This window comes from Rana temporaria, chromosome 2 (genome assembly GCF_905171775.1).
Source record: "Rana temporaria chromosome 2, aRanTem1.1, whole genome shotgun sequence".
In the NCBI taxonomy this organism is placed as follows: domain Eukaryota; kingdom Metazoa; phylum Chordata; class Amphibia; order Anura; family Ranidae; genus Rana; species Rana temporaria.
Genome location: NC_053490.1, coordinates 494,712,986 through 494,732,055, shown reverse-complemented (window position 1 = coordinate 494,732,055; position 19,070 = coordinate 494,712,986). Strand labels below are relative to the sequence as shown.

Here is a 19,070-nt window from a genome sequence, read left to right as displayed (position 1 = left end):
AAGGGTGTGTCTAAGCGCTGGAAGGAGGTCCGCTGGTCTATTCTGGACCAAAAAGCAATCCAAGAGAAGAAAGAAAAGACTTCGTAGACGAACTGATGGCTCGTGTACATAAAAGAAAAGAGAAACCATATAAAATATCAACAATAAAAACAAACGGTAGCAAGGGGGTTTGGAGTGAGGGGGACATAGGGTGAGGGGAGGAGGGGCCAGGTCAGTTTAATTAGGCGTGGTCATAATCAACTTGCCCCAAAGAGGAAGGTTTTTAGAGCCTTTCTGAAGGTAATAAGAACAGTGTACTTCCTCAAAGACAACGGGAGAAGGTTCCAAAGCGAGGCGGCTCTGGCTCTGAAAGATCGGCCACCGAACGAAATCAACCTTACTAGAGGGATGACAGCAAAGTCCTGATCGGCCGATCTCAGTGCCCTGGGGGGGTGGTAATGTATGGCCATGTTATTAATGAACAGTGGGCCATGTTGTTTGAAGGCCCTGAACATAACACACAAAGCCTTGAATTCAATCCTCCTTGCGCATGGGAGCCAATGAAGTAGTCTGAGAACGGGTGATATATGGTCCCATCTTGAGGTCCCCGTAATCAACCTAGCTGCCTGGTTCTGCACCAGCTGCAGCTTGGAGAGCCATTTAGTAGGGAGTCCAAGGTATACCACATTGCAAAAGTCAAGACGTGAGATGACTAAGGCCTGTACTAGTGTATTTCTGTGTGTTTGGGAGAGCAGATGTTTTACCCGTCGCAGCATCCGAAGATAGTAAAGGGCATTCTTGGTACAATTCCTCACCTGTGGAATCCATGAAAGTTTGTCAAATATGACGCCCAGGTTTCTTACTTGGCTGGATGGAGTGGGGCACGGGCCCATTGATACGGGCCACTCTGCAAGCAGGTTTAAACTTTGTGTTGGACCTGTAAGAAGTACCTCAGTTTTGGATACGTTCAGGGCCAAACGATTGTCCTTCATCCATGTCTGGATAGATGAGAGGCAGCAGGAAAGAAGGTGGGCTGCCGTGGGGTTGAGAGCATCACTGGCCACAATTTGTATGTCGTCAGCGTATACCTGAGTGGCCAATCCCCATGAAGAGATTATATCTACCACGGGCCTCACATAGCAATTAAACAGCCACGGTGAAATTGCCGAGCCCTGAGGGACCCCGCAGTATGGAACTCACAAGAGATAAATACGTATGTTACTGGTAAATGGTTAAATCTGTTGCAGACTTCCTTATCTAGTGTTCCTTCTAATTACGATCCTATGGGGAATACACACATACAACTGAGACAGGTGTTCTCTACTACAACACAGCTCGACAGCCCCTTGACTGCTCTATACATACTGTATATGTGTCGGCTCTACTGCACTTTGTATGGAAGGGGTTGGAGTTCAGCACAAACGGAAGGAATGCCCTTGCCCCCCAGCTGGCCTCTTCAGGACACCAATGCAGTCCACCATACAGAAGGTTTTCCCAAAATCTTATACCGCTGTTCAGCTCTTGTGATGTTCTTTTGTGCTCTTGAACGCCATGTGCACAGGGCTCCAGTGTTCAACCCAAGAGACCAACTTTAACATCTCCCACTCGGCCTATAGCAAAATGATGGCCGAACGGTGTCTTTCCCACCCTGACTGGATGTCATATGTCATCTTTCACATCGCACTGCTCGTGCACGTGACCATTTTTTGGGGGATTTAAAGGGGTTGTAAGGCTTTGTGTGTTTTGTTATTTAAAAAAAAAAAATGTTATACTTGCCTCCACTGTGTAGTTCGTTTTCCACAGTGACGCCCCGATCCTCCTGTTCTGGGGTCCCTCAGCAGCTGTCTCGGCTTCTCCCCTGCAATATCTAACCCCCTTCATAGGAAGCTCTCTTCCAAGGGGGTTAGCTTGCGGGCGCGCTTCCGTGATACAGCCGGCGGCTACAGCTGCCGACTATCACTCGGCCCTGGCGTGCCGCGTCATTGGATGTGATTAACAGCAACGCGAGCCAATGGCTGCGCTGCTATCAATCAACAGCCAGACTCTGTTTAGAAGAGGACGTCGGGGGACGCGCACAGCAGGTGAATGGGCTCAGGTAAGTAAAACTGGGGGGGGGGGGGGGCGCCTTAAAGGGGTGTTCCAGCCAATATTTATGTTTATTAAAAGCCAGCAGCTGCACTTTTTATAGCTGCTGACTTTTTATAAACAGACACTTACCTGTTCCAGCGACGCGCCGGTCGGGGCTCCGCTCCTCTCCCCCCCCCCCCCCCCCCCAAACCCGCCCCCCCCGCCATTTCCCCCCCGGCCGGCGACTTCATTGCCACTGTGGGCACCCGGCCGTGACAGCTTTCGGCTTCACGGCCGGGCACCCACTGCGCATGCGCGAGCGGCACTGCGCATGCACGCGTGGCCCGGCGCTGCGCTGTTTGATTGAACAGGCGATCGCCTAGGACCTGTCACGTGTCCTAGGCGATCGCCTACAGGGAGGGGCTGCCAAAAGGCGATTAAGCTTAATCGCCTTACCAGCCCCTTGGCGGAAGGAGGAAGTGGGACTCCCCCTGAAGCCCCCACTCCCCCCCCCCCCCCCCCCCCCCCCCCCAAAAAAAAAATTGCATGCCAAATGTGGCATGTGAGGAGTGGGATAAGCGGAAGTTCCATTTTTGGGTGGAACTCCACTTTAATACATAAGATGCATTAAGGTGAAAAAACATGAACCTTTACAACCCATTTAACATGGTGCAATTATTTGTTGGCTAAGGATAACAATTCACTTGTTGCGTAGAGTTGGTATATTTTATTAGTTACCATTTTACTAGAATACAGGCACTGGGGTCTGAATTAAATTGCTCTTAACAGCTGATAACCTGTAATTTATGTGACAGATAATAACACAGCAGTGTTATTGGTAATGATGCGCATCACGTCTGAATGGTGGCAGCGCTGGGGTCAGGACAATTTAACCTGTCGGTTTTAATTGAAGGCTAATTAATTTAAATCCTAACCTAAGAGGCAAGAGAGGTGACTGCAGCAATCACTATTCGGGTCGTATTTTTCTACTACGTGGAATAAATTATTCCAGATACACAGATAACATGAAATGGGAGGAATGCAATCAAATACAAAACATTTTATAAACCTAATAAAAAAAAAAAAAAAAATGGTGGTCCAGCTTGTAAAAAAAAAAAAAGCAGCATCCAACCCACTTCATGTGAGCCCTCACCTTCATAGACATGCCCCCTAGGGACCATGCTGGGCTCCCAGTACTGCAGGACAGCCCTCTGTGCTCACAGATCATTATGTCAGTGTCCTACTGTCCAAGAGAAGGAGCCGCCCACCGCTGCCCCTAGAGTAGGGTGACCAGACATCCCCAGTTTCAGGGGACAGTCCCCTGATTGAGGACACTGTCCCCGGACCAAGTCTGTCCCCGGTTTTGTCCCCAGATTGGATTTAATAGGGGGCAGGGGCAATTTCAAAGACAGTCAGTGCCGAATTAAAATAAAAAAATTTTAATTACACACCCCCGCTCTGCCGTGCCGACTAGCATAGGGGGTTGTATTTTTCCCATTATCTGTGCCCTTTCTGATGATCATGTATTGGTCGGAGTGGAGGGAATATTTCTTCAGTTTCGGGTGCATGCCCATTCAGCTTCGCTTGCATGTTCTTCGACCTTGGCTCAAATCCCGGCCAGCCACCTGCCTATCTCCTTGCCTTCCCTGGCGGAGTGATCTTCCTCCACTCCCCATCCAGTAGTAGCCGGGGGGCCGAAGAGTGAGATTTGAGAGGCTGTGAGGCGAACGGCGACGGGCAGAGAGTCGCTGATTGCCGCCATTACTAGTAAACAAAGAATATGTCTCCGGATTTCATTTTAAAAATCTGGTCACCTTACCCTAGAGGAGCAACCCATGATGCCACCAGACAGGCCTACAGACTGTAGAAAAAAGTTGTGTATAATGGGATTTTAATTTAAAAAATGTTATTCAACAAAGGGGTCTGCAGCGCTGTAATTTTTAGTAAAATGCAATATGGCTAAATAAAGGCATTCTATACACAGATGGTGTACTGAAGAAATATAATTTGCTGCTTGTGTGAATTGGCTTAATTATTTCTTAAGTCTGCACTAAGCTGACTTATAATACCACTCCCATTAGATTCAATGAGCACATTGACACAGACAAACAAACAGCTATTCCTTCGAATAACAAAAGGTAGGAATCTGCAACAATGTTTTGGTAAAATCCTTGTAATGTATATAGATCACCCAGAGGGGAAATTTGTTGTGTTTTATTTTTATTTTTTTCCGGTCACTAGGAAGACTGGGGAAATGCTTGTTTACATAAGCATTCCCCCCCCCCCCCTCTCTTCTTCCTCACTGTGATACGATTGCGGGTACAGTATGCCCGCAGACATCAAGTCTGCGGGACCCATGGTCGCAGTTACAGAACTTGTGGTGGGGGCGCATGCGCTCACAATGCTGCTTCTTAGAGGGGATGTGTGTGTGTGTGTGTGTGTTATATATATGAGTCCTTGTATCTGCCATGCCAGTCTGCCGACGTATATCTGCGTGGGGCGATCGGCATGTGGTTAACATTGATTCCAATGACCCTAGTTCACACCTGTACAAGTGTGTTCCAGTGCATTCAACAAAAGTAGAACATGTTGCGTTTTTCTGCGTTTCATACAGAAAAAACACATCACAAATGCTCATGTCAATTGAGATGAAGAGAGAAATTATGGTGAAAAATGCAGGAATGCATCAAAACGTGCATCCGGAATGCAGAAATTGTTATGTGAACTGGCCTTACCAGGGTTTGGAAGCTTTACTGCAAATGCCCAGAAAGAAATATGCAAGGTGCAACTTCTGACATGGTTTTTAAAAGTACAGGTTTTTGGGCCATCGCCTCTTTTTTTTTTTTTTTCTTTACTAGCGTCCCGCTCCCGGCTAGTGGTCCAGAGGAGCGTCCCGCTCCCGGCTAGTGGTCCAGAGGAGCGTCCCGCTCCCGGCTAGTGGTCCAGAGGAGCGTCCCGCTCCCGGCTAGTGGTCCAGAGGAGCGTCCCGCTCCCGGCTAGTGGTCCAGAGGAGCGTCCCGCTCCCGGCTAGTGGTCCAGAGGAGCGTCCCGCTCCCGGCTAGTGGTCCAGAGGAGCGTCCCGCTCCCGGCTAGTGGTCCAGAGGAGCGTCTCGCTCCCAGGTAGTGGTCCAGAGGAGCATCGCCACAGTGGCAGCAGCTTTCCCCTCACAGAACTAAGACCTTGCTCCATGTCCCCTGTGTGGCATCACTACCCAAAAAGATTGCCGACATCCTAGTGTGTGTGTGTGTGTGTGTGTGTGTGTGTGTGTTTGTTTTTTTTCTTCTTCTTCCAAGTGATCCTTGTTGGGTCCAGCTAACCAGAGGTCCTCTAGGAACAGAGAGCTTGTACTCCCTTATACTGTTGCAACATAGGGGGTACTGCTACTCTGCAGTATAGTAAACTGGTCAATGGTCCATTTGAAGTTTGGACACCTGTTCAGTAGTTCGCTATTATTATTGTGTGAAAAGCAAATATTCACCTGCTGTAGCGAATTATGAGGTCTCCTCTGTCGCCATCACAGGCAAATGGGATTTTCCATTATTGGCTCATCTGCAGTCCTGACACTTCTCTGGCGCTCTGTTTGTTCCAGGTCAGTAACTCACAAAGTACTGATGGAGTACAGCTCCAAAGTTTTCATTTTCAAAGATGATTTAGCTGTTGTAGATGTCATATTTCTAAACTGACAGGCTCTTTTCAAGTCAAAGTCAAATCAATTTAAGCAGAATTTTAATAATCCCAACCTAACTTTCTTCATGTGACCTCTTGGAGTGACTGCAGGGCAGAGCTGCAGTACCATTTGTATGACTGCTTGTCAGGCAATAGAGAAGTTCATTACGGAGGGTACAGTGTCGGGGTTTAGAAATAGGTTTTCATTTCATAATTTAATCTGTCTTCTGATGCATTACATGGAGTTATACATTCTTGATAGATGATCGGAAGCATTTGCATGGTGGGACTGTGCCGGCACTGCACGGGTTAACTCGTTTTTATCTAGGGGATTGGACAACCAAGATATACTTACCTAATCCTCCGATCTTCCCAGCACAAGCCTGGTCCCTGTGGCTTCTGCCCCTTTGTCTTGTGTGGTGGACTGTTCCTGATGTCGTCATGCCTCTAGATCAGGGGTGTCGAACTCAATTTCATTGTGGGCCACATCAGCATTATGATTGCCCTCCAAAGGGCCAGTTGTATCTGTAAGATTAGATGTCCAGCGTATCCCCTGCCCTTTACATTAGATGTCAAGAGACACCCCACCATCAGAAGTTGAGTCCCCCACTATCCCTTATATCACAGTGCACCCCCCTTTCCTTATGCTGCTGCTGGGAAGAAGCTGGGTGCATTGTTTGAAAGCACAAAGCAAGGGTCTGGAGTAGGATTAAAGGAGGTCTGGAGCTCTCCTGCAGCTGCAGGAGAGGTGCGAGGGCCACATGAAATGGCCTGAAGGGCCGGATTTGGCTTGCGGGCCTTTTGTTTGACACCTGTGCTCTAGATTATCTTTGGATGTGAGGATATCGGGAACAGTCCACTGCTGGATTTTGCAGGGTGCTGTTTGCCAGTGAAATAACGCTATCTTCTCTCACCTGAACAAAATTGGCAACCGATTTTTTTTTTTTTTTTTTTTTTTAATGGAGATGGGTTGTCACTGAACAAGCTGAGCCTAGAAGCTTCCATGCTCTTCTGCTCTCTATATTCTGCTATCATGTGCCCTGCTCATGACCGTTAGTATGAAACCTGTAGCAGACGGTGGCAGCTCTGTGCTGGGAGAGCAGCATGCACACTGGTATGAAGATATGCAGCCCCAAAGAAGATCTAGGTAAGTGCGGCCACAAACACTACATTGCCAAAAGTATTGGGACACCTGCCTTTACACGCACATGAACTTTAATGGCATCCCAGCCTAAGTCCGTAGGGTTCAATATTGAGTTGGCCCACAATTTGCAGCTATAACAGCTTCAACTCTTCTGGGAAGGCCGTCCACAAGGTTTACGAAGTGTCTATGGGAATGTTTTTTTTTTTTTACCATTCTTCCAGAAAGGCTTACAGTAGCTGCAAAGGGTGGGCCAACTCAATATTGAACCCTACGGATTAATGCCTCATGCACACGATTGGATTTTCCGACGGGAATTGTGTGACAGGCTGTTGTCGGAAAATCTGACCATTTCTATGCTCCATCGGACAATTATTGTTTCCGCCAACAAATGTTGGATAACATGCTTTCAACAAATGTGTGCGATCGGATTATCCATCAGACAAAATTTCAAAGTACAAACACACATGCTCAGAAGCCATGCTAACCATAAGACAACATTGACAGAAGTTTCCCAAAGGGTGGCGCTAAAGAGCTGAAAAGCCACGTGGTTTCATGTTTGTTGGCCGACAATTCTTTGCTGTTTGTATGCAAGACAAGTTGACAGCCAACGCCCTTTGGACAAAAGTCCTAGGCTTTGTCCGCAGAAAATCCAATCGTGTTTACCAGGCTTTAGGTTTCTCTGCAGATTGTTGTCTTCAGGTTTACCAAAGTCCTATAATATGAGGTCAAACCTTAAAGTGGTTGTATACCCTTATGTTGCATTTTTTACTCATTATAGTCTTACCTGTAGGTAAAATGAATATCTCCTAAACCTGTACGGTTTAGGAGATATTCACTTTGAATGCAGCCGCGAACTCGGAGGACACGCTGCGAACTCGGAGGACACGCTGAGGGGAGAATATCAGCTCGTTTGTGTGTGTGTGTGTGTGTGTGTGTGTGTGTGTGTGTGTGTGTGTTTTATTTTTTTTTTGTGCGGGTATACAACCGCTTTGAGTTTCAATTTGTATGCAGTCCAGCAGGCCCTTGCACTACATGGTTTTGGTAATTCAAAAGACAAAAATCTGCAATAAATCTAATGGTGTGTGTGTGTGTGTGTAAAAGCAGGCGTCTCCATACTTTTGACAATATAGTGTATGTGTATATGCTTTTTGGCAAGGGGTTAAAGTCAAAAGCTTTTTCTTTGCTCTCTTTAGAAACCCCATCGTGCTCTGGGGATCCTTTGTCATAGGTGAACATTATTTGTAAAATAAATGATATATGTAAAATATGTTACCAATGTAAAATCATTACAATTTCCTTTTTAAAAGGCATTTTCAGCAATAAAAAAAAAAAAACTCCACCTAAATGATCTGTTCCCCTCTATTACTGTGTTGTTCCTCCTCTTGTGGTGTCTTCCAAACCATAGCAGAAATGTTGATTTTTGGATAAACCAGCCCTTTAAACCATGAAGTGAAGACAGACCCAGAATTTACAGTTTCCAATATAATGAAAAACACAGAGATGTTCCCTGCTGCAATGAAGTTATCTCTCAGGCTTCAGTAATCTGTCTTCTGCAGACAATCTAAACTTAAGAGATACCCAGGAACAGAAGTAATGTTCTTCCAGCAGATGTATTGATATTTGCATTTATTTTAAATCACAATGCCAGTGACTGCAATTCATCAATGGCACATGCCATATGCTATTTATATAAGCCATGGCACGGTAGGATGGGTAAAGTCCCGCCAGGCTGTAGTCGCACATCCTCCCGTTCCTGGTTCCTAGGCAACTATTCTAACACATTGGCTGCATTGTGAAGAGGTTGAAGCAAGGATAGATAAATCGTGCTGGAATGATGAGATGGCCGTAAACATGAACTATCTGCTTTGTGGTTTCCCCATTAGTGGGGATTGGCTATCGGGTCTTTTGAACTTTTATGATATTTCTATACGGAAGGCTAATGGCGAAATACACTGTTTAAATACATATAAGGGAGCTAGCTATATTTCCATATAAAGGATATGTAAGTCTGTTCAGCTAGTCCTGGTATTTCCACAGTATAGAATTCAATAGTGCAGCTCTACAAAATAAATTGTGTCCAAATAAGTGTATATGTATATAGCTAGATTCACAGAGAGTTAGGCCGGCGTATCAGTAGATACGCCGACCTAACTCGGAATCTGCGCCGTCCTAAGTTTAAGTGTATCTGAGATGCATGTGGCGATCTTCCCAACAGAACTAAACCTCAAGGTAAAAAAAAAAAAAACCTGCAAAACTAAGGCATAATGAGCTAGTTTGCATCGCATACTAGCTCATTATGAAATACTTGCTTTACAACGAATCCCCTGACAGGGCCAACATCTTCCCCGGTGTTTGTTCTGGTTTTGCAGGCTCCGGTGCTATATTTTACCAGAGCCGCGATGATGTCGCTCGCGTGCATGGTTCACGACACAGGGCTCGGAAAGAAACGGCACCTGTGGCCATTCCTTTAGAGCGCATGCTCCAGTGATGCAACTGGCTGCATGCAATGTAAATCTCACCTAAACTGTCTAGGTTTAAGAGATGTTTTCACTACCTATAGGTAAGCCTTATTATAGGCTTATCTATAGGTAAATGTCAGCAGAGGAAGTTTACTTCTGAGCACCACAAACCAAACCTACCAAACCATACCTTTTTAATATTCAACGCAAACTCCCTCATCCATCCATCCATCCATCCATGTCTATATGCTTTATTTTGGTGAGAAATCACTTTGAAAAACAAACCCCCCCCCCCAGCATTTCTGGCCGTGGCCATCGTCTGTAAGGGAAAATTATAAATTTAGCATTTACTTCCTGCCCTTAGTTCATGTATGCATGCAGGAGGCTGTGCTTGGCTAAGAAAACCCCGCCTCCTCCCCTCGTGAAGACTCCTGGGATGCATGAAACCATTTGCCCAGGCAGGAATTCGGGAAGTAACTGAAGAAATTAATATGATCTTCGTGTGTTTTTTTTTTTTTTTATCCATCTACTAATTCTAGCAGCATGAGTATTAAAAATATTCAATGTTTGGGGGAGAGAAGTTCCACTGTAAGCTGGTCATAGATAAATCGAAATTTGGCCAGCCCTACTGAACTGGCTGAATTTCAATCCATCGATGTCCATTTCTGTTCGACCTGAAGTCAATTTAACCGATTGCCGACCGTATATTGTAAGTAAGGCGGCTCTCCTGCACGGTATCGCGTTCCTAGTACGTGATCCCGCACTTTTGGGTCTGGAGGGAACGCATGTGCGCCACCGGCGACCCGCTCCTGCTGTGATTAGACACAAATTTAATTAAAGTGAATTAACCATAAGGCTGCTTGGTGAACTCCAACCATCTGCTAGCCTGCACCTGACACTTCTGCTTTTTACACACCTTACATATTGAGGATTATGACTGTAGCTTGCCAATCCATTTTTACTTGCATAAATAATGCATGCAAATCAGTATTCCGAATTGTGTGTGCGCTAGGTTGTATGTATGGGTGAATGCCCAGCTGTGAGTCCCATGCATGGCAAACTTTTTTTTCTTTTTTTTGTGGTTTGGTAAAGGTCAATTCACTGGGTGCTTTTTTTTTTTTTTTTCCTATAATAAAGCTATTTTTATTTAACCGCTGTGTCCCACTAATGTGACATTCTTGGTAGGTTCTCCCCCATTTTTTTTTTTTTTTTTTTTATACAAGCTTTAACCAGGCACTGAAAGAAGTCACAAGACTGATATATACTGCTGATGAGAAAAGGTATTTAGCAGTATATATTTACTAAAATAATTGTATTTCCATGTTCTGTGTACTGTGGGAGAACAGATATTGTGAATTCAGGGCTCTGGATCCTGGGCAGGGCCGGCCCTACCATGGGTCCATTGGATCCAGGCAGCACTTTGAGAGGGGCAGCAAATTGAACCACATCGGCCTCTTTTTCTCTTCCATTTACCAAGCAAATACAGCTTCTCAAGTCTTACTCTCCGGGCCCCGGCTACTACTTGGTGGGGAGCAGAGGAAGATCACTCCGCCAGGGAAGGCAGGCGATTGGCTGGGATTTGAGCCAAGGGCATGAAACTAAAGAGACATTCCCTCCACTCCGACCAGCACATGATCATCAGAAAGGGGCACAGATGATAGAAAAAATAGACCCCCCCCCATAAGCTAGTAGGAGTGGCGGAGCAGGGGTGTATAATTCAGATTTTTATTTCTGCACTGACTGTCTTTGAAATTGCCTCAGCCCCTGTTTAAAACTGAGACAGCCTTGGTCTGGGGACAGTGTCCTCAATCCGGGAACCGGGATGTCTGGACACCCTAGCCTGCCCCTATACTGCACTAGCCTGCCCCTTAGAATTGAGCATCATGGTGCATGCAAATCTCACTTAATATATCATCATGATATAAAATAGATGTGGGGGCCTTTTGGTGGGCGTGATTTGTCTTTTTGGAGGTAGGGGGCAGCATTTCATTCTTGGACCAGCCCTGATCCTGGGTTTAAGAACATGTTAAATGCATTTGAACAGAATAAAATTAAATGTTGGATTTTTATTTGCATTGGTGGGTGTGTGTGTGTGTGTGTGGGGGGGGGGGGGGGTTTGGGGTTCTCTATCATTGCTAAAAGAAGAGTATGTAGTGTTTTTGAGTTGTGATATTACAGAGCATCTACTGACCAATTAGTATTTTTTCCAATAAAAAAAGTAATGTCAAAAACACGTAATCCAAAAAATTCTGTCATCCAATTCTGCTTGATTACTTATTCCAAGCAATTTCTTATCAGTTATTAACCCTATAATGAGGCGGCTGGACAATACATCATTTTTGGGTGGATTGTGACAAGGAGCCAGGTAATTGTTTAGCCGAGTCCGATAATAATTTTTGGCGAATGGAACGCTCGGCGTTTCAGTATTTTAATCCGCATGACAGCCTTCCTGGCAGAAAGTGTATCTGTGTGGCTGGGAATGAAGTGTACACAATAAAAGGTCAGGTAAGCAATTATTTTTAAAGTCCAATGACATGCTGGTGTTAGCACATCACTTAGTGACTCGCATTTCATTTTGTTTACAAGAAATCACGGTAAATTATCGCTAGCACACTATTATTTTGTACTGAGAACATACTGATTTAAAACCGCAATATCTAGTAAAGTATATCCTATGCGCTGCAAGGCTGGGAAAAAAATATTTTTAAAGGGCATACTAGTCAAAATTCTAGATGCATGAAAACAAACATTGCCACAGCCTGAGTAGAAAAGCCAGTCCCCTGCCAAGATGCTTTGAAATGGAACTGTGTGGTAGCTGTGGTCTCTCTGCAGAGATCCAGCATGCCCCCCCACCCCCGTTGAGTCAGACCTATAGTTCTCCAGTCACTGAAGCTCATGCTCCCTGCTGAATGGAGATCTGCTTCTATACAAAGTGTAAGGGTTCTCACCATACCACCCCCCCCCCCCCGATTTGGCAGGCAGAACTGCCACTTAACGTGACATATTCAAGTAAATGGGACCGTACCGCAACCTCCTCTGCAGCCGCAAGCAACGCACATAGTTGTGGCGGACAATTATATAGCTAACACAGGTGGTTAAGGAGAGGTTCGACCTTTTTAAAAAATAAAAATAATAAATGCACATCTTTTTGCAGGTGTAAAAATCACTTTTTTTTTTTTTTTTTTTTCTTGGGGGCCTGGAAAGCATTGCACCAGCAGACCGTGGGTGCAATGCAGGGCTTTTAGACTCTCTAACCACTTAAGGACCGAGCCTCTTTCTGAGATTTGGGCCTGGATTCTCGTAGGAGATACGACGGCGTATCTCCAGATACGCCGTCGTATCTGAGGCGTCATATCTTGGCACCTGATTCAAAGAATCCGATACGCCAAAATTTCTCTAAGATACGACCAGCGTAAGTCTCCTACGCCATTGTATCTTATCTGCATATTTACGCTGGCCGCTAGGGGCGTGTACGCTGATTTACGACTAGAAATATGTAAATCAGCTAGATACGCCTATTCACGAACGTACGCCCGGCCGACGCAGTACAGATACGCCATTTACGTTAGGCTTTTCCCGGTGTAAAGTTACCCCTGCTCTATGAGACCTAAATGAGGCGTACCAATGTTGGGTATGGACGTCGGAACAGCGTAACATTTTTCACATTTTACGTCGTTTGCGAATAGGGCTGGGCGTCCTTTACATCACGTCGAAAGTATTGGCTTTTTGCGGGTTAATTTGGAGCATGCGCACTGTGCATGCGTCATTTACGTAGGGTTACAATACATTTACATAACACACGCCCACATCTTCCACATTTGAATTAGGCGGGCTTACGCCGGCCTATTTACGCTACGCCGCCGCAACTTTGCTTTAAGAATGCTGCACTTGCCTGTCAAAGTTGCGGAGGCGTAATGTAAATAGGATACGTTACGCCCGCACAAAGATGCGCTCTCCTACGTGAATCCGGGCCTTGGTATTTACAAGTTAAAAACAGTTTTTTTTTGTTTTTTTGCTAGAAAATTTATTTGGAACCCCCAAACATTTTTATTTTTATTTTTATTTTTATTTATTTATTTATTTATTTATTATTATATAATTTTTTTTTTTTTTTGCACCCTAGAGAATAAAATGGCGGTCGTTGCAATCCATTAGACCAGTATAGGCATTATCCTCCAGTGTAATCCAGTGCATTGGCGTCTTGGTCCCTAGTTAGTCGGCCCTTGTGCTCTGCTGATTTATATGGACCTTTTAAGTTATCCCATTAGGTCTCCCAGTAAACAACTAGTACCTATAAAAGTTACTTGATTGTTTATGCTCGCTGAACTATACCTCTGCGCGGGTGAACGTTTGTCAAGATGTTATGCTTATCCTTTAATCCCTTTTTGATACCACTGACATAAAGCTCACACCGGTGGCAGCGAGCACTTTCTTACCCGCTCCAGGCGGCTACAGCTGGGAATGTATGTGTCTGCTTTCTGAAGCCTCTCAAGGTGCCTCCAACAGAGGGGTGGCTCGCCACTAGCTGTCTTAATAGGAATAAATTCAAGTAAAGAGGAAGTGTTTGAGGGATTTGACTTTTTTTAGGATGCATAACCACATTTCAGCATTGTGTGTGTGTGTGTGTGTGTTTGTGTGCTACTCTTATATTTTTGTCATTCTGTATTTGTACACATTTTTAAAGTGGCACATAAAAAACACACAAAACGGTTTGTTATATCCTTTTGATAAAATATCCATTGTGACTGCTTGGTGTGCCTTGTGCTAAGGAACTCTGCAGACAAAAGAATCTAAATAGACCGCTAAACCAAAAGAACACACAAATTCAACAGATCTATATATCTATATCCTTCCTTTTTTTTTTTTATTCCTAATTGTAGTAAATCCAAAATTCCAAAATTTGTGATTTGTAATCCTATGGAAAGGTTTGATGAGCAGAGGATTAGGGGAAGGTATGAGTTTTATTGCAAAAGTCGTCTTACCTTTTTTTTTAAATAAGCCTGTTTCCCATAATTTTATTTAAAAAAAAAATGTATTACAGGTACTTATATAGCGCAGTTAATTTATGCAGTTCTTTACATCTTTAGGATTATAATTATGATGTAAATGTGTACTAAAATAAGAGTTCCAGTCTGTAAAAAAAAATAAAAAAATAATACAATTAAATTAAAAGTCGGCAGCTACAAATACTGTAGCTGCTGACTCTTTTAATATAAGGAGCGTTGCCTGTCCAGGGATTTCACAATGCTGGCACCCCTAGCCAATTCGTCAGTTGGCTTCAGGTGCAGGCGCCAGCATCTGTAGTAAGTGAAACGGGAAGTGAGGCCTTGCGACTTTAGAGCCTGTTTCCTACTGCTCATGCCCGAGTCGCGCTGCACTTTCTGAATAGTCCCGCTGTCTTCTAGAACCTCTGTGTCCCAAGAGGCAGCGGCGGGGGAAGGGCCAAAAATGATGTAGTGTGCTGTGCAGCGATCTTACTTGGAAGTTGAAGAGGGTACCTGTCAAAACCCCCTCATGCGCCCAAAACGGGCAGCAACGTACGGGTACGTCACAGTATATGTACTGCGGCGGGTCGGCAAGTGGTTAGTTACCAATGGCGATTGTAATATGCAGCATAAGGGGGTTACTGTATTGGCACTGATGCATTAGTGACCATGGGTGGGTAATTACCTCCTTTGTGCTGCATTGGTGGCACCAATGTCAGTGTTGACTCCTTCCCATTTCAAATAGTAGGGAGGTATGCCTACAAGATTGGAGATCGTGATCCATTACCAGATTCCATGGTGTGATCTTAAACTAACAGCGGCAGGTTTATTGGATACCCAGATCTATGAACTGCAACAGGTACACTTTACTAATGTTTGAAGGACTTGTTCTTAACCTCTCATTTTGTGTGTTTCAGTGGTACAGCGATAGCAGGAATTGTGTTTGGAATTGTGTTCATTATGGGAGTAATCGCCGGAATCGCAATCTGTATCTGTATGTGTATGAAGAACAGCCGAGGAACCCGTGTGGGAGTTGTCAGAACACATATCAATACCATCAGCTCATACTCGGGTAAGGGGGACGTGTGCCACTAAAAAGATCTTTTTTTTTTTTTTTTTTTTCTTCTTTTTTTCAGGCCAAGAATATCTATTGTAGTTTATTGGTCCTTAGATGAGCTGGCTGCTTTTAGTTTTTTTTTTTTTTTGGCTATAAACATTTTCAGCAAGGACAGAAAAAATAGCTGTTGATCTTGCCAGAAATGCAATGTCCTGGCTCCAAAGAAAGCACAAACATCCTCTTTATCGTGTAAATTACTAATCCCATCAATCTACCGTTCATAGAGATGAACAAAGGCAAAAATGTTTCGAAGTCCAACCTATGTGCAAGCCATGGCTTCCTCCATACGTAGAGTGGAGAAATTAGGGTAGACACAAAGGAACGGGAAGCTGGTGGTAATCGCAGCATATTTTCTTAGTGTCATCTTTCTGTCTTATTTTATACGTTTACATTTTATGTTACAGTGCTCAGGGGAGTTAATAGCCAAACACTCACTATTAAGCCCCCCCCCCCCCCCCCTTAGCACATTGACATACACTTAAAAGTGGAAATATAAATAACCGCATTTTTGGTTGAGTATACTGGAATTTCTAAATGTGTGAAACATTCAGCGCCACCCTAACTAATCAAGTGCAAAATCGCAGCCGCTATCCACTTTAAAGTGGATGTCTTTTTTTTTTTTGTTTTTTGTGTTTTATTTTTGATGTCACAATGTACAGTATAAGATTTCCTTTCATCTGTGCCCAGTCTTGCAACCCAGAGTTAATCCAGCTCTGAGCAATCCTCATTTTATTCAGTGAAATACAACAGACTTCCAGATAAAAACCAAAGTCCTTGCTTCTGAAAAAAAGTGCACAATTCACATCCCCTCCCCTGTGTTTTGATTAAATGTTTTCAAAATATGGGGTGAGTCACAGTTCAGTGCCATGAGGAAATGCAACAGCCATCAGAATATACATAGAGCTGGAGGGAAGAGGGGAGGGGGGTGTGAATTGAGCACTTTTTACAGAAGCTGTGTATGTCTGCAAGCAGTGCACGAGATATGCAAATAACCTGTCACTCAAGCAAGGACTTTGGTTTTTATCTGGAAGTCTGTTTTATTTCCCTGAACAATATAAAGAGGATTGCTCAGAGCTGGATTAACTCGTGTGTGGCAAGACTGGGCACAGATGAAAGGAAATCTTATTCTCTACAGTGTGACATCAAAAAAAAAAATAATGTTTTGGGTTTACATCCACTTTAAGTGAAATCACCACTACACGCCAAAATATTTTATAAAAAAATTTAATTTATATGTACCAAAAGATACACAGTGCAGTGACAATTCAATACTATAAGTGGTGCATTCAAATTCATAATAAATGTCCCATAAATCAATATAAATCTTGATGGTAGTGCTCCAGTGTTAATATAATATCACTGTGCTTTTCAATAGTTCTTATTACTTGTGCACACCACCACCACCAGCTATTTTATCTCCTCACCTCAAGGACGAGTCAGGAAGACTCAAATGAACTCTCCCTTTCACGATCTCCACTCCACCCAATGTGTCCCTCACAGATAGAGGGTTGATCTCCGGGATTACTCTGCTGTTCCTCCAATTCAAGGGACTCGTGTATCATGTAATCAAAAACACACCCGACATGGTGCTCTCTGCTATAAAACGTTTTTTTTTATTTAAAACCCCACTAAAAGAGGACACTTGCTAGATATAAAAACATTTGCGTGTTTACATGTATTAAGAGCTTCGCTCGCTCACCACCGTGGCTGTGTGACGTCACAGGCTCGGATCCTCTCCTCTGCACATGTATCGACCTCTGGATGGTCTTCCTCAGCATCTGCAGCCATGGTCATAATCATAATTCATAGTCCTAATACTCAAAAAAAAAAAAAAAGCTTGAAATGCATAACTCTGTGTGTAATGCCGCGTACACCAAAAAATTCCATTTATTGGTAGTGAAAAACGGTCGTGTGTATGCTCCAGAGCATTTTTCTCGACGAGAAAAATGCACAATTTTTTTTTTTTTTTTTTTTTTTTTTAGAACCTGCTTTATCTATTTATTTATTTATTTTGTCGTTTTTTTTCACGTCGTGAAAAACGGTTGTGTGTACGCTTTAATGAGGGGGGAAAAACACGCAGCTCAGAAGCAAGTTATGAGACGGGAAAATTGCCAAAAGCACCCCAAAGGGTGGCACCATTCGAATGGAACTTCCCCTTTATAGTGCCATTGTACGTGTTGTACGTCACCGCACTTTGCTCAAGCATTTTTTTTCCACGAACGTGTGTTAGCAAGGCAGGCTTGAGAGGAATTGCATAGAGAATTTTTTTTTTTTCATGACATGAATAACTGTCGTGTGTACACGGCATAACGCATCTATATGAAATCGGAGTTAAAAAATTTTTTTATTACTGATATTCACTTATTGATATTCAAATTTTATGAGATGCGCCTGTATGATGAGCCAGGGGTCTCCAGGCTCCACCTACAACTAAGATATGACTTTTTGGATGTATTGATCTTTGATGAACCAGAACAACATAGAGAAATGGCCTCCAAAACACAACTAAGTCCAGCCTATGGGGTTGAGTCTGAAATTTAAAAAAATAAATTTCAGTTGAAAATGAATTAATTCCGAACGGAGAAAGCAAATGAGGAACAAAAGCAAACTTGTTGTCCACTTTGACCAATCAGAGTCCTTGTTTAATCACCAGCTCCAAGTGTGCCTTAATTTTCCTCCAATTTAAGCAAATCCCCTTCAGTGTGTGTAGTAATTTAATACTGATGTCATTTTTCCCTCTTTCTCATATACATTGTTCTCTTTCTTTTCATTTTAGTTTCTCCACCACCGTATAGTTATGAATATGAGATGGAGTATCCTGTGGACCTTCCTCCACCCTACACGCCGTCTCCATCAGTACCTGTACAATATCCTGCTCCACCTCCTTACCCTGGGTCTCCAGGCAAATAACATTCCAACACGGGGCCTTTCCATGCAATATTGTTTAGAAGATGTTCTACATTGAGGACCTATGGAACCATGCGTAACAAGAGTCAGCACAGTTATGAGTTCTGTGCAACGAAAAAAAATTGCAAAGCCATATTCCAGCCTTATGTCCTGAAGTGCTTGAATGCAGCTATCTCGGAAGACCCATGATCGGGTGCCATGTTATGCAAAATGTTATTTATTTGTTTCTGTAATGTGTGAATGAGAAGAAGGGAACCATTTTTTAGAAGCTCTACACAAAGCAATAAGATAAATACATCTGCCAGACAATTTTCCAATGTTATTTTAACGTGGTTTTTGATAAATTAATGTCATTTGCCAAATATATAATTTTTTTTTTCTTTTTTAATAAAAACCGAAGCATCTCTTTTAATTTGTATGCCTAGTGGGTTTTTTTTTTTTTTTTTTTTTTTCATTCAAATTTATGTTTATTTTCAATAAAAGTACATACATTTGTACTAAAACAGCAGTATACATTTCAGTAATACACAGTAAATAATAAATCCAATGCATTGCTTTACATAGAAGATGGTCTTGTCATAGAAACTGACTATCATATACAGCCATATCATATGCTATCACCATACGGTGAGAGTATAACAGATTGTAATAGTTAAAAAGAAAAGCTAGGTATAACCAATAATTTATAATTAAATAAATAAAAGGATATTTCTATATACTATATAATTCCTTAGGCTTATTGTTG

At 43.3% G+C, this 19,070-nt stretch overlaps 1 protein-coding gene across 1 annotated transcript in view; it reads left to right on the top strand.

The window, feature by feature from the left end:
- The window catches only part of CYYR1 (cysteine and tyrosine rich 1), a 112,876-nt gene extending 94,141 nt beyond the window's left edge, over nt 1-18,735 (top strand). Inside the window, exons 3-4 of the mRNA XM_040338838.1 lie at nt 15,219-15,373; nt 18,195-18,735. Of these exons, the coding sequence (XP_040194772.1) occupies nt 15,219-15,373; nt 18,195-18,328 (289 nt within the window). The 3' untranslated portion in view covers nt 18,329-18,735. The remainder of the gene's footprint in view (nt 1-15,218; nt 15,374-18,194) is intronic.
- Nucleotides 18,736-19,070: the final 335 nt, after the last annotated feature.